Below are 15492 nucleotides of genomic sequence, written 5' to 3' on the forward strand. Positions count from 1 at the left end.
AAATTGAATGTCAATCAAAATAATACTTATCAAAACTTGTGTAAGATAGCTAAAGTGAAGAATCTGTAGAAGAGAAAGGAGATGAATCCATCTTTTCCTAGATGATAAATAAAAAAATTCAGTAGACTTACTGCTATTGGATCCTTCTGGTGAAGTTGAGCAGCTGTGACTTGTCTAAATCCACCTGGGTAGCTATTAAAAATGTAGAGATTAAAACTGGGTATAGGATATGGTACTGTATCCTTAAGTTGATCATTCATTTTTGATTAAGTACTTTAGTAAATTATTCTTGTTTCTGGAAACTATACTGTTTATTAATGTCTTAAATATAAAATAGTAACCTGTGCTATTTGAAATGCTGCTCTCTTAAGTGGCCAGCTCTCATTACTTCATAAATAGTTCTAATCTTGGAAAAATTTCTGGACATAACTGTATTTAAAATTTTTTTATTCTAAATTATTATATATGACAATAGAATGCATTAAATTCATATTACACATATAAAGCACAATTTTTCATATCTCTGGTTGTACACAAAGTAGAGTCACACCGCTCTATCTTCATACATGTACTTAGGGTAATGATGTCCACCTTATTCCACCATCTTTCCTACCCCCAATCCCCTGCCCTTCCCTTCCCTCCTTCCCCTTTGCCCTATCTAAAGTTCCCCCCTTCTTCCCATGTCCCCCCCACCCATCCCCATTATGAATCAGCATCCTCATATTAGAGAAAACATTCAGCATTTGTTTTTAGGGGGATTGGTTTACTTCACTTAGTTTAATAATCTCCAACTCCATCCATTTAACTGCAAATGCCACGATTTTATTCTCTTTTATTGCTAAGTAATATTCCATTGTGTATATATGCCACATTTTCTTTATCCATTCATCTACTGAAGGGTATCTAGGTTGGTTCCAAAGTTTAGCTATTCTGAATTGTGCTGCTATAAACACTGACTTGGCTGCGTCCTTGTAGTATGCTGTTTTTAAGTTCTTTGGGTATAAACCAAGGAGTGGGATAGCTGGGTCAAATGATGGTTCTACTCCAAGTTTTCCAAGAAATCTCCATACTGCTTAGTCATTCATCCATTTATTATGGGCAATCTATCACTGCTTGATTTAAAAAAGAAATAGCAATGAGCCAGAATAGTTCATGTTCCCTGCCATATTAGGCCAATTGTATAAGCTAGGGGTTAAATCTAAGGAAAATGGTGGTAGACCAATTGGTTTCTAAAGTCAAGTTCATACTATAAATAGGTAATGAGTTTTGGCCACTAAGAGTCAGTTGTTGGCTCCAAGTAATAAAATACTTCATTGTGTTCAGATCAAATATTATATGTAAAATGGATAAATTAGCAAATTAAACTAGGTTTTGTAGTAACTCCTAGTATAAATTTTAGGCAATTCATTTTACCTGTCTATATGATTTTACTAAAAAGAAAAAAATCTGCCATATCTACTTCACAATATTTCTAAAAGTCAAATGAGAAAATATTTGTATAGAAGAACAAATTTTCAATTATTTTTAGGAAACGGTTAAAATTGGAAAGTCAGAAAAACTTAATCTTAAGTAAGTGTGATTCCTTTCACCAGTTTTTCTTTTAAGAAAATATAAAAACATTTTAAAGACAACTTAAGAAATCACATTGTGGGAGTAAAACTTAAGAAATCAAATTTAGAAGTTCTCTGAGAAAGATGGGCACTTTTCAAACTAATATTATTTTATTTGCTTCATGGTATTTCAGTTTTAGTAAAACTGTCTAGACTTCTATACCTGTAATCTTTCTATCCATGGAAAAATATTTTGTAGCTTCTATGCTAAAGAATCTCTATTTGCTACTGGAATGGCAAATTCTAAAGCATAACACCATTTATGCTATATTTTAGGAGCTTGGATTTCATCCTAAGGATCTGGAAAGCTAATGCAAAATTCTGAGTAGGGGAATGACTTCAGTAATGCAATACTCAGTTGATTTTTACTAGCGAAAAAATAACTACATTTCTTTCTCCACCATAAGACACCTGGATGGATTAAGGGAAAATTGTTTAAATTGTTTGCCATGTGCTTTTTTTATTAAAATAAATCAAATAAACATTTTCTGAATGCCCATTATGCTGGGTACTGAGGATGCACAGATAAATATTATAGGATTCTATTCTCAAGAAAAATGAGGAAATAAATTCTGTTGGAATGACTAGTAGGTAAGCTGTATCTCTAACTCATAAAAATATATTTGAGGCTGGCCTCAAACTTGTAATCCTCCTGCCTCAGCCTGATAGTAGTTGGGATTATAGGCATCTTTCACTGTGCCTGACATCAGAGATTTATTTTAAATCATCTTGATTATTATAAATCATATAGTACACTACTGTACAGTGACTAAAAATAATACACACCAAAAGGTTCCCTGGTAATTTTATATTAAGTGAATGAAAATATAAACTTTTTATATATAAAAATGTTAAATCATGGGATCAGAAGTAAATTTTATTCCTTTTTTAAACTTTCTACATTTTCAAAAATTAGAATATTTTAAAAAAATTTTACATGTGACTCTACTTTGTGTTCAACCAGAGACATGAAAAATTGTGCTCTATTTGGTAATATGAATTGAATTGCATTCTGCTGTCATATACAACAAATTAGAATAAATAAAATAATCAAAAAATTTTAAAATTATAAGTTAAATTTTGAATACATAATTATAACAGTGTTATGAGCATAATAAAGTAGTCTGTACAAGGTTAAAGTAAAGAGCCAATAGAAAAAAACCAGAAAGTGATTAACTCTATGGACAGTGAGAAAATAGGGAATGTATCCCAGAAAAGATGACATCTGAACCAGTTTCTAATGGTTAAATATGAAAGTTCATGAGAAAGATAAGATGAAATTACATTCCTGCCACAGCAACACCACAAAGGCAGAGATAAGCAATAGCAATATGTTGGCTAAAAGAAAAGGTGATCAAACAGCAGCAGTTATGCAGTGCCGCTCAGTTTTCATCCATCAGTGAGAAAGCACTACTGACAGGGACAGACACTACCAGTGATGTAAACACTCATTGCTTACCACTGGCTGTTGTTATTTCCCTTCCTTTGCAGTAATACCACACAGTAATTCACAGCATTTTGTGTCAATAATTTCCTTTAGGTTTTTATCACATTTTGTTATTCTGACTTTTTTATTATTTCCCAATTATCTCTTGATTTCATAGAATTTGATTTATATGTAGAGATTTGCTAATAGCAGAAACTACTATGAATGCTAGTTTTTTGTTAAGTTATGTAAAGATTTCAATAATGTATTTTAAGGTGAAGAATGGGCAAAGGCTGACTCAAGAAAGCAAAAAAGTTATGCAAGAGATGAAAAGAAACATACCAGAACACCAGAGGTGAAGGTGCAGTTAGAAACAAAAAAATGATTTTGATCAGGAATGGAAGAGCAACATTTAGCACCAAAATTTATATGATAATATAAAAGGTATGCTTAATTAATTTTGTCCTTCATCTGAATCTGTGGATTAACCAGTACATTAGACAACAAAATTAGATCTCAAAATATCTCGACAGGGTGAAGATAAAATTTTACAACGAGCAAAGTTAAGGTCTTGCAGTTGAATTAAAACAACTAAAACACATAAGAAGGAAAAGACATAATTGAATGGGACATGTTTGAAAAAGACTAAAGAATTTTAGCTAATAGTTTTAGCTCCATTAATCATATTAGTCACAAGACTTTGAAGAACAATTCTATTGCAACGGAAGAGGGAGTTTTAGTTATAGACTAAGAAGGAAGAGTCACATTGTACTTGCAAACCATGAGAACACATCCACGTGAGTATTTATTTAAGAGACATTGACAAATAAGAATGTATTTAAAGAGTGACCATTCCTTAAACTTCTTGTGAAATTTCATCTGTTCAAGATGGTTCTGGAAACAGCAGTAAGATGAATTATAGAAAGCAGAAAGCAGTTAGAAGACTGACTTAAAAATGAGAATAATTTTGATTAGAGAAGTTACATAAAAAGCTTGTAGGAAGCAAATAGTTTTGGTAGTAGCTAATATTTGGCATAATTTTGTGTTCGTTTTGATTGAGTAACTTATACATGTAACATGAGTATAATTAGTATTTTATTAAATGCTAATTTTTTGAAAATACCTTTTTTCCTTTTAAATAAGAGTGACAGCTAAAGTAATACCTTTTAACTATTTTCCTTGACAATGGCAAAGAAATCTTACCCAGTATGTGAAGAGTACACTTTTTGTTCCCATTTGTTTCCAGAAAATGCAATGTGTCTTGTGTTTATTATGACAACGTGATCTCCACAGTCACCTAGATTTAAAAAGCAGTAAGAGAGACTTTGTGTGAAAAATCAAAACTTAAGAAAGGTAAGTTATCAAAGCCTAAACAACCTATAGAAAAAATAGAAAGCAAATCATAATGCAATATCAAAAATCCTTAAACAGATTTCTGTTTCTTTTTATATAAACCCCAAGTGTTTTAAGTAACCCCTAAGAGTTGGCTGATTATTTGGAAAATCTCAGCACTGGACGGTAAAAGAAATTGAATAAAGATGCCAATAACAACAATGTATGTTTTTTAAAGGTAAACTACTGTTATTTTTATTAATCTCCCCATAATAATTACACTTCACTAAAAATGTTTATATTAGTACCTTTAAATATTTGACATTAACTTTTCCTTACAAAGAGCAGAGAAAACTGAAATCGATATGTATATAAACATAAAAAGTGTGTTCTACCAAGAAAACAAAACTCATTGAAAACAAATGTGAAATATTATCATATTTTTTTCAAATTTAAAGAACATAGAGTACTATGATTTTATGTATAACTACTGCCACAAGATTTTTTCAATCACATGTAACTTATTGTTTAAAGTGCAACTCTCAATTGTGACTATAGACATAGCTGACAGGATGTATGACCTGAAAATCAAAATATACATACATCTGAGAAATGTCAGAGTCTATGCAAGGGCAGATTCAGAGACACCTGTTAAGTGCTGTAGAAGTCTCAAGTTCTTCTAAAATATGCTTTATAATCCTTTCCACTGATTAATAATTAATCCACTCACTGCTTATTACATACTAATTTCAGGTAGTATTATTAATGCTGGGAATATAGCAATGAATTACTGAAATCCCCTTGTTAATGAATTCTACGTTCTAGTGGAGGAGTTAGATAACAAAGAAACAAATAAATACATATACAACATGGTAGGAGCTAGTACAAATAGGGGGATAGACAGTAATGGGCTAGTGGCATTATTAATTGGTACACTTTTTCCCCATAAACTTGGGTTTTTATTTCTCTTGGATAAATTTCCAGGAGTGCAATTACTACATTATATGGTAAGTTCAAGTTTAGTTTTATAAGAATCTGCCACTCCTTATCTAGAGTATCTGTACCATTTTACATTTCCACCAGCCATATGAGTAATCCCATTTCTCTACCTTCTCATCAGCATTCATTATCACTTTTTAAATTTTAGTTATTTTGATAGATATATGTTGATATCTCATGGTTTTAATTTGGTTTCCCTAGTGGCTTAATCGAACATCTTTTCACATGCTTATTTGCCTTTTGTTCATGTATTTCAACCATTTTCTAATTACATTTTTTAAAAACTGAGTTTCCAAACATCATATAATATACTGAATGTGTGTGTATGTGTACATATATTCACATACACACACACACATATATATATATACACACGTATATATATATATATATATATATATATACACACACACACACATATATATATATATATATATATATATATATATATACACACACGTATATATATGTACATGTATATACACATATTCTAGATTCAAGTCCTTTTTTCGCTATGTGGTTTACAAGTATTTTCTTCCAATCTGTGGCTTTTCTTTTTATTCCCTTCCCATAGTCAAATCCTTGTAAGCTCTTTGCTTTAGCACATTGGTTTTTAAACTGCACTTGATAGTCTTAGGGTTCTTATAATGTACCTCAAGGATGAGGGGACAAGTACAGCATTGCTTTTATATATTATAAGATTTGGTGTAAGAAATGTTGAAAAACCAGCTATTGCAAATTAATGATAAAAAAATAAAGGTTGGCTTTGGCTTTTATGTCTGTTTACAATTTGGAAGGACAAATATCCAAATGCCTACATAAGTATTATTTTGGGCATTCCTGAACTTGTGTGTACCCAGTGTGACAGGTGATCACATAGGTTACCATAAAGTCTGAGTGTAAAGACATTGTGAGAGTACAAAGCATGTGGATAAAATTTACTGCCAATTTTCAATTATTCACTTGCAAATGAAGTAAATATTACAGATACAAAATGAGGCAAAAATCTTCTTCAGCACTTTGTAGGATGATATTTAGGGGTGAGGTGAAGTATAAGTATGCAATTTAGATTACAAAATTAAATGATTTGGTAGTTAACATTTGAAATAGACTGACTAAATATTAAGATAAAAAATATGTTAGGCAGCTCTATAAAACCATCATAAACTTACAAGACAGAATACTAGAGATTATTTAAATTTTAAGTCTGATCTTTGCTGAAATACATGGTTATTTATAACGTTAACCTTTAAGAATTTCAAAATTTTTAGTTCATTCCATGTAGACGGGATATTTTAAGATAATCTAAAGTTACTTTAATAATGCTAAAGAAAGGTTTCCCTCTGCTTCTTTTAAAGTTTCCTATAGTTCTTCTCAGTGAATCAGGTATTGAAGTCAAAGGAGCAAAGTCCTCATGAGAATAAGTCATACTCCATAAATCACCATGTGCCCTTCTTTTGATTTACTAGTCAAAAATTAAACATGTTGGAAAAGTTCTCAAGTCCCATTCAGAAGAACAGTTCTAGTTGATGGGAATTTTTTTCCTACTTGACCCTCATTTCCAATAAAAATTGACTTTTCTATCTTGACCCCCATTTCCATTTCCTAGGAAACTGTATGCAAATTTTCCAAATAAATACAGTGATTATGAGCCCATAATACACACTTAGTAAATGCTTATTAAACTTGAAAAAAACACAAAGAACTACACTATTAAAAGACATTATAGTTATAAATTGAAAGCTGCTTAAATTTTGTTTTTAGTGACATCTTGTGGTCATAAAAAGTTTTGCTGACATAAGTTACATATTCAATATAGATGAGACAAAAATGTAAATCTGTCTTTAAAAAGTAAATTTCTTATTCATATAAAAGCTATTCTCCATTATTAGAAATGCCCTAACAAGGAGCCACAACAACTCTTCTGGTGTTTAGCAGAATGCACATTCATCAGTATCTAAGGAGTACTTCTACAATAATGACTCCCTTGTACGGAAGCAGAACTTTAACTGAGTGGACAGACAACAGCTATACTTGGATACAGAAATTAGGTGAAGATTACTTTCCCTCAAATTATGTATTATTTGCACTTCTTCAAAGTCAGTCTAAGTGATCTTATTTACTACTTGCTAATAGCATTGCTAGGGAAAAACAGTGTAGTGACTAAGAATCACCATATTAAAGAATTTACTACATGAAAAAAACAGGAGTCTAAGTTCAGTCTCAGTTCTACTATTGTATAGTTGAATGATAGCAAGAAAGAAACTTTATTCTTCCAATCTTAGTTTTCTCATCTGTCAGTGAGATAGTTAATTAAACAAACCTATAAATTGGTAATTCTATGAATGGTATTTTCCTGGTCTGCCAAAATAATATTTTTAAAATAACCAGAAATTTATTATTACTGAAAATATAAATCTGCTGATCACTGTTTTACTTTCAAAATACAGTTCATCTCATTATACATGGGTTCTGTATTTGCAAATTTTCTAATTGTTAAAGTTTATTGGTGACTCAAAAATCAATACTCATAATGTTTTTGTGGTCATTCATTGACATGCTTACAGTGGAGAGAAATGTGAGTTACTTAATGTGTGTGTTCCCAGCTGAGGGTAAACCCAGCAGTGCTCTACCTTCCTATTTCACCTTTTGCACTGTGAATAAGCATCCTTTGGGTGATCTACTTAATGTCACATCTTTGGAGTTTGTGTATTTTTTGTTAGTGCTTTCACTGTTTAAAATGTCCTCCAAATTTGATAGTGTAGTATAGTATAATGTTCCTTAGTGCAAGAAGGCTATGATGTACCTTATGGAGATAAAATGTGTGCTAGATAAGCTTAATTCACTTCTGAGCAATAATGCTCTTGGTCATGAGTTCAATGTTAAAGAATCAATAATATATTATATATATATATATATATATATATATATATATATATATATAATTTTTTTAAAGCTAACTTTAATTAGGTATGGAGGCACATGCCTGTAATGCCAGCTATGTGGGAGGCTAAGGCAGAAGAAGTACAAATTTGAAGCCAGCCAAAAAATAAATAAATAAAAAGGTTGGAGATATAACTCAGTGGTGCAGTGTCCTAGTACTGAGGGAAAAAAAAATATATGTGTGTGTGTGTGTGTGTGTGTGTGTATAGAAACCTACATAAACAAGGTTATGTATTGACTGAAAATATACAAGTTGGACTGTGGAATGCAGTGCACTGACTATACTGACTGATGAAAAAGTTATATCCAGTGGCTACTCAGAGGAACTTAAACCAATATTTCCCCTACAAGCAATGGTTCAGGATTTACTAGTCCAGCGTTCAAGGTGATTTTATTGAACATAACTTTAGGGAATAACAAGAACACCTGTATTTACAAAATATCTATTTGAAAGTGTCACACCACAAACTATTTCTGATGAGCATCCTTTGGGTCACACATTGTACTAGATGCTTAAAAAACAAAGATTTAAAATGATAAAAATCCTTAGATTCATATACTTAATTGCATATTTTATAAGGTATGAGGAGATTATTTTGATACTTTACTGAAATTTTCATTAAGTGGAGAAAAAGGTTAGAGTAGCAAGTATAATATGGAAAATCATAAATCCTTATTCTCAACCAAATCAAATCATTTCAAATGCCCATCCACCCCCCAGCTCCACAGATCCGTAAATCTAATTTAGCTTACATGCCAAAGTTCTAGCTAAATGTATTTCTTTCAATTTCAGAACTCATATTTATGAATAAAAACAAACATACAACAATCATTTCTCACATTCCAACTGTATGTCAAGCACTATTACAGGTGCTGGGGCTATAGCTGTAAATGAAATGGGCAAAGTTCCTATCTATTTGAAACTTATTTTAATGAAGGAAGGTAGATAATAAATACTCACATGTTAAGTGATATACAAATGCTTTTTTTTTCTTTAAAGAAAAAGCAAAGTAAACATTTAGAGAGTAAAAGGGGAAGCAGAGGGATCAGGGAAGGCTCACTCAGAATACAAATAATTTGAGTAGAAATTAGTAAGATGTGGAGGAATAAGCCATGTAGATATATGGGACATCCAGGCAGAGGGAACACAAGGTGAAAAGGCCCTGAGGCAAAAACTGTTTGGTAGGCAAGTTAATGAAATAGAAACAGATCTGAGAGGTCCATTCAAGGAATGGAGAGGTAGGAAAACAATATTGGAAAATTAATAGGAACCACATTAACAGATCCTTGCATGGCATTAGCAGAATTTGGGCTTTTAGCCTTTCACATGGAAAAGATAACTCTGGTTGATCTGTGTAGAAAAGGCTACATGAAGGCAAAACATGATAGAAAGCACAATGGCTTAAAATCAGTGTAGAAGGGAGAAATAATAAGAGGTGCCAGATTCCAGACATTTTTCTATTTTTTTAAGATAAATATTTGGGGGGAGGGGCTCAAAATAGAGGAGTCACAAATGAAGCAAAGAAAGGCAGCAAACCGAAATAACAAAATGAACAGGGATGCTATTAATGGAGATGAAGAAAACTGGAAAGAAACAGGCTGGTTTGGGTACCAGAAATCAGGAGCAAGATTGTTCCAAATGGGCTTATTCATTAGAGAAGTCTACTAAATACCAAGGAAAATTTAGTTTGGAGAAATTGGTTATGAGTCTAGAATACAGGGAATGGATCAAAACTGAAGACACAAGTTGGGAGGCATTAGCATTTGGATGATTTTTAGATTCATGAGACAGAAATTGCTCACATAATGAATGAGAACAGGTTCAAAGACTGGGCCTGTGGCACTCGCCCTTATTAGTGAAAGAAAAGTAATTGAGAGTTCAAAGAAAAGTGAAGACAGCAAGTGGACTGAGAAAGAGTTAATGTAGGACAAGAAACAGAAAATGGCATCTTGGGAAACAAATGAAGATGGTGTTTTCAGAAAAAAGTTCTCCATAAAAATTAGATTGGATTCCTCAAAAACAAGGAAAACAATAAGGATTTTTCAATTAGAAAAGTAACTAAAGGGATACAGCAACTAATGGCAATAAATAAACCTTGGGGAGAATCCTTGTTCAAAGGTACAATAGCTATAAAAAAGCTCTTGACAAACTGGGTGCTTTTAATATGAACTATTTGCGCAGCTTAGGTCAGAGGATCACAAGTTGTAGGCTAGTCTGGGCAAGTTAGCAAGACCCTGTCTCAGAATAAAAATATTTTTAAAAATGGCTGGGGATGTAACTGAGTGGTAGAGTGCCAATGGTTTAAACCTCAGTTACTGTGCACCCCCCATCCCCAAGAAAAAAACAACAAAGGAAAGAAAATTCTTGAGACAACTTGGGAAATGTAAAAATGGTGACATCAAACCACATAATTAAATTACTCTTTATTTTCTCAGGTGTATCAATAACATTTTGGTTACAGAGAAAAATCTCTCTATTCTTGGGCAATGCATCCTGAGGTATTTAGGAGATATAATGACATATGCAACTTATTGAAGGACAAATAACTTGGAAGAAAAATGGATAAATGACACACACAAGCATTTCAGATAAGGAAACTACAAAGGCCAAGGACTAAGTGAGAAGATACTGAGCCATTATTCATAATCAGGAAAATACAAATTAAAACTACAAAGAGTATTTCACATCTTGTGGAGTAGTTAGAAAGAAAGAATGAAAATATCAAGTGTTACTAAAGATGAGGAGTAATGTGGTATATTCTGCTGGCAGAATATCAAGTGTTTATAGCAGCATAGTTTTGAGAACTTCTGAGCACAGAAGATTTGAAATTATATTTCTTTTATTGAAGAGATGTTTTGCTTCAAATGTGAATCGATTACCTCTGATAAAAGTACATTGTCAAAGATGAAAAGAAAAAAAAAAAAGACAGTAGCTTCCCATGATGTACCAGTAATTCCTGCCCTATGGATATACCTTGGGAAAACTATTCCACATGAACACTGGGGAAAGAGTGCAAAAATACTGAAAGCAACATTATTTATAATGGCAAAAAATAAATAAATAATTAAAAAGGAAACAATATAAATGCCAAATATATGGGTATTCATTTCATCATCATTATTTCCTTTAAAATATACTTTATATGTCTACTATACATCACAAAAATTAAACAAACATGATTAATTGCAGCAAATGCTATTGACAGGTCAGATGAGATGAGGAACAGAAAATGACATCAGGAGCCATCAGTGAAGTACCACAATAAATAGAATCAATTAAACCATCTATAAACTGAACTCTTCTAGAATGAAAGACAACTTTCTCTATTATTTTAGAAAAATCATAGAACCAAGTGTGGTGGCGCATGCCTGTAATCCCAACAGCTGAGAAGGCTGAGGCAGGAGGATAGCAAGTTCAAAGTTAGCCTCAGCAACTAAGCAAGACCCTAAACAACTTAGGGAGACCCCATCTCCAATCAATCAATCAATCAATCAATCAATCAATAGATGGATAGATAGACAGGACTGGGGATGTGGCTTAGTGGTTAGTAACCCTGGGTTCAATCTCTAGTACACCCCCCCAAAAAAAGAAAGAAAAATGATACTAAAAAGCAAATCTACTTACTTGAAACAGTTAAAAATTAAGCTTTTGTGCATAGCTAGCTCTATACATATCTTCTCAGGCAAAAGGATTTTTCCAACAGAAGATTATTTCCCTTATTTTCAAAAACTCTATTTAAATGCATATCATCATGTGAAGAGCCACATATGAGATATAATGTGCAAATCAGGATACTTCTCAGAATGAAAGGAAGGGCTACTGGTAATTTTGTCTGCCCAGTGGCATAAAGTGGGGTTCTGCCAAGAAAACTGATCTGTTATGACTTTTCCATAAATAATACAAAATTCAGTTTAGTGTGCTAGTAAGTTTTCAGAAAGAATGGAATCCTCAGGAAGAAAGGGGTCCTTTCTTAAAGTTCAGTCAAATTTCATCCATATTCTATTCTAGCATGAAAAGTATGTTATGATCAGGCTAAAATGATACTTACTCAGTTGATGGTATATAGGTTTATGTAATCCTTGAAGTTTTATTGATGCTATAGCAGCAAGTTTACCAGGGGGCTGCATTTTCCCATCTAAGAGATACCATATTCGAGCAAAAGTGGCCCATTGCTTGAAAACACAGAAAAGAAAAAAAATTAAAAATTAAATGAATTAAAATGGAAATAACTATTTTTACTATATACGATTATATATGTATTCTACAGTTAATGTCAACAATTACTTTGAAAGAACTATCATTAAAAAATTTTTTTGTTTTCATTTCTACTTCTGAAAAAGGAAAGCCTTTCTATTATTCACATTATTTAGGTCAGTAGGTATATTATATTGAAAGCTGAGTGGCTAATTGGAAACTGAAGACAATTCAGGAATTCAATTCCAGGGTAAAGTTAAGTAAAACAATGTAGTTGGGAAAGGACAGCTAAGTTGAATGAATTTAAATTTTAAAGAATTGTCTTAAGCAGGGCGTTGTGGCACATCCCCATAATTCCAGCAGCTTAGGAGGCTGAGGCAGGAGGGTCTCCAGTTCAAAGCCAGCATTGGCAAAATCAAGGCACTAAGCAACTCAGTGAGAACCTGTCTCTAAATAAAATACAAATAGTGCCCTCCACAGACCTGCATGTCTGGGGATGTGGCTCAGTGGTCCAGTGCCCCTGAGTTTAATCCCGGGTACCACCCCCTCCCAAAAAATTGTTTTATACATCTTTAGGTTGTTTCAGACATGTAGACCATTCTTTTTGTAGTATTCATCAGTGTCTTTAAACTCGAAGAAAATTCCATCCAGAAAGACCTCGACCAGATGATTTCATTATGCATATACACCAGAGATTAAACAATTCTGGGGAAAAAAATGCAACTAGGCTAGTGGTTTTGTTTTAAATTGTCACAAACTTCAAACTAGCCTATACCATAGGCAAAAGACCAATTTCCCCCCACCCATTGCAGACGAATAGTTTTATAGAAAAAAAAAAACTTTGATAAAAACGTACAAATGCTGCCACAATGCAAAACTGTTATCAAAGTTTTAAAAAGAGATTCACTTCGCTTCCTGTATTTATCTCACCACTGACAAGTAACAAACAGTCCCAGGAAAGAAGCAGATCTGGGCTAAAAGTCATCCAGGACTAACATATTCAAAAGTAACTCCTAACCTACCCTTCCACCTGAAACCTGCGTCAACTTCAGCCTTCCCTGCTTCAGTTGATGGCACACCACCCTTCCAGGTGTCCAAAACACAAAAACAAAACCAAGAAGACATCCTTCTTACTTTGCTGTCGACTCGCATTCAATGTTTCAAGAAACCCTCTGGGTTCCATCCTCAAACAAAACCTGATCACTTTTTAGCACCAAATTCCTGGCCTGGATTGTGCACCCTCCTGTGTAGTGTGGTTTATTGCAAAAGCCTTGAAGACGATTCTCAGCTTCTGCCTTGCACAGACCCGCATCTCTGTACAGATAGGGTGCTTCTCAGGACCCTGTCAGTTCACGTCTGACCCTTTGGATCATTTCTCCAACAGGTCCCCACTTACCATCTCTCTGACAGTCCCTCGGAGAAAGGGAGAAAGAAATGAAAAACACTGACTGACAAAGGAGGGGACGAATACCAAGACAGCAAGCGATGGTCATCCTCACCATCCCCAGTGTGTATTTTCCCAAGAGTGGCTGCGGGTCTCGGCTTCCCTGCCGATTCACCCTCACTACTAATCCGCCGCTCTCCTTCTGCCAGCCATCAAGGCACAACAGTCGGAGCTCACCTGGGTTGCCCTAGAGAAACTCGACATCTTTCCCCACTGGCCAAAGCGTCCTTTTTTAACCCCAAGCTGAGCCGGGTCAACAGCAGTACTTGCCCGGCGGGAAACGCATGTACCAAAGCACTTAGGTTCCTAGATCGTTCAGCACTCTTCTGTTTCTTCTCACTTATGGATTCCCTCCAGTCTTCCCACGGTAACGATTTAGTCAAGGAAGAAAGAAAGAAGGCAGTTATTGACAGAATAATTCCTGAAAATAATTCCCAGTAACCTACGGAAACAGACGGAGGACACAATTTCCAAACGAGCTGAGCGGAAAAAGAAAACCGGAAGTGCGTCAAGCGCGCGGCTGTTTTGAGACTTAAACCTGGGGGTGAGTTCTGAAGGAAGGGATGGATCGATATCTGCTGCTGGTGGTCTGGGGGGAAGGAAAGTTCCCGTCGGCGGTCAGCGGGGAGACTGAGCGTGCACCAGAAGCGTCGTCGTTTGAGGGTACCGAGAAGCAGCCGGGTAAGCGCGGGGCTGAGAAACGGCGGGAATGGCTTGCGGGAGGAGATGTTTGCGTTTGTCATCTAGGGAGGGACAGAGGTCACCATGGGTCCCGGGAAGCTGCAAATCTGGGTGGGATAGATCTAATGAGGGCTGGGCACTGTCCTCTTCATGGGAACAGAAGTACAAATTTGTGGATGCAAGATCCCAAGGCTCAAAAGTTCCTGGCACAGTAAGAATTTAACTGATCAAATCCTTTGTACCTTAATGGAATTTCTGGTCTTCGAAAAAGTATACAATAAAGTAAATTTTTATGCCTTCCGTGTCCCACATACAGGCAATACAGTAAGGAACAAAATACAAGGTCTTACTGACCTTGAGCTTCCATTCTAATGGGAGGACGCATATAACATCAACTAAGTTTAAACAAGAAATGATAAATTTTAGGCGATTTTAACTGCTTGCCCTTGCGCTGCTTTTTGGTGCTTCTGTCTAGACTATTGTATTTTACTTGTTTGTTTTGGTCAGGCAGTCATTTTGAGGGGGAAATGTACAAAGTGGGGTATAAGGTGTTGTGACAGAGTTCCTGTTCTTTGCGGGGAATTTTTGATTTGTGCTAACTACTGGCATGCACAAATCGGGGCCTTTTTAGTTTTCTCTGCTTGCTCTTGCTTTTCTATATCAAAACATGAACAGATCTTGATCAACATGTAGTTATTTTATGTACAATACATTGGTTTTGAGAGTCACTGATAGTGAAATTAGAATAGGCCTATGTTATGTAACTTGAGCCACGGAGTTAGACTGTCTTTACTTTTTCAGGCTTCACAGCAGCAAATGTTTATCACCTCCTGAAAAGAACCATTAGTACTTCAGTTAATCC

General features: G+C 34.3%; 1 protein-coding gene across 1 annotated transcript in view; it reads right to left on the minus strand.

Moving 5' to 3' along the window:
• The window catches only part of LOC308640060 (large ribosomal subunit protein uL13m-like), a 37951-nt gene extending 23755 nt beyond the window's left edge, over positions 1-14196 (minus strand). The window contains exons 1-4 of the mRNA XM_081312116.1: positions 14127-14196; positions 12360-12483; positions 4240-4333; positions 132-192 (exon numbers count right to left, since the gene is read on the minus strand). Of these exons, the coding sequence (XP_081168242.1) occupies positions 132-192; positions 4240-4333; positions 12360-12483; positions 14127-14153 (306 nt within the window). The 5' untranslated portion in view covers positions 14154-14196. The remainder of the gene's footprint in view (positions 1-131; positions 193-4239; positions 4334-12359; positions 12484-14126) is intronic.
• Positions 14197-15492: the final 1296 nt, after the last annotated feature.

The sequence above is a fragment of the Spermophilus citellus genome, assembly GCF_964194105.1.
Source record: "Spermophilus citellus genome assembly, contig: SCAFFOLD_297, whole genome shotgun sequence".
In the NCBI taxonomy this organism is placed as follows: Eukaryota; Metazoa; Chordata; class Mammalia; order Rodentia; family Sciuridae; genus Spermophilus; species Spermophilus citellus.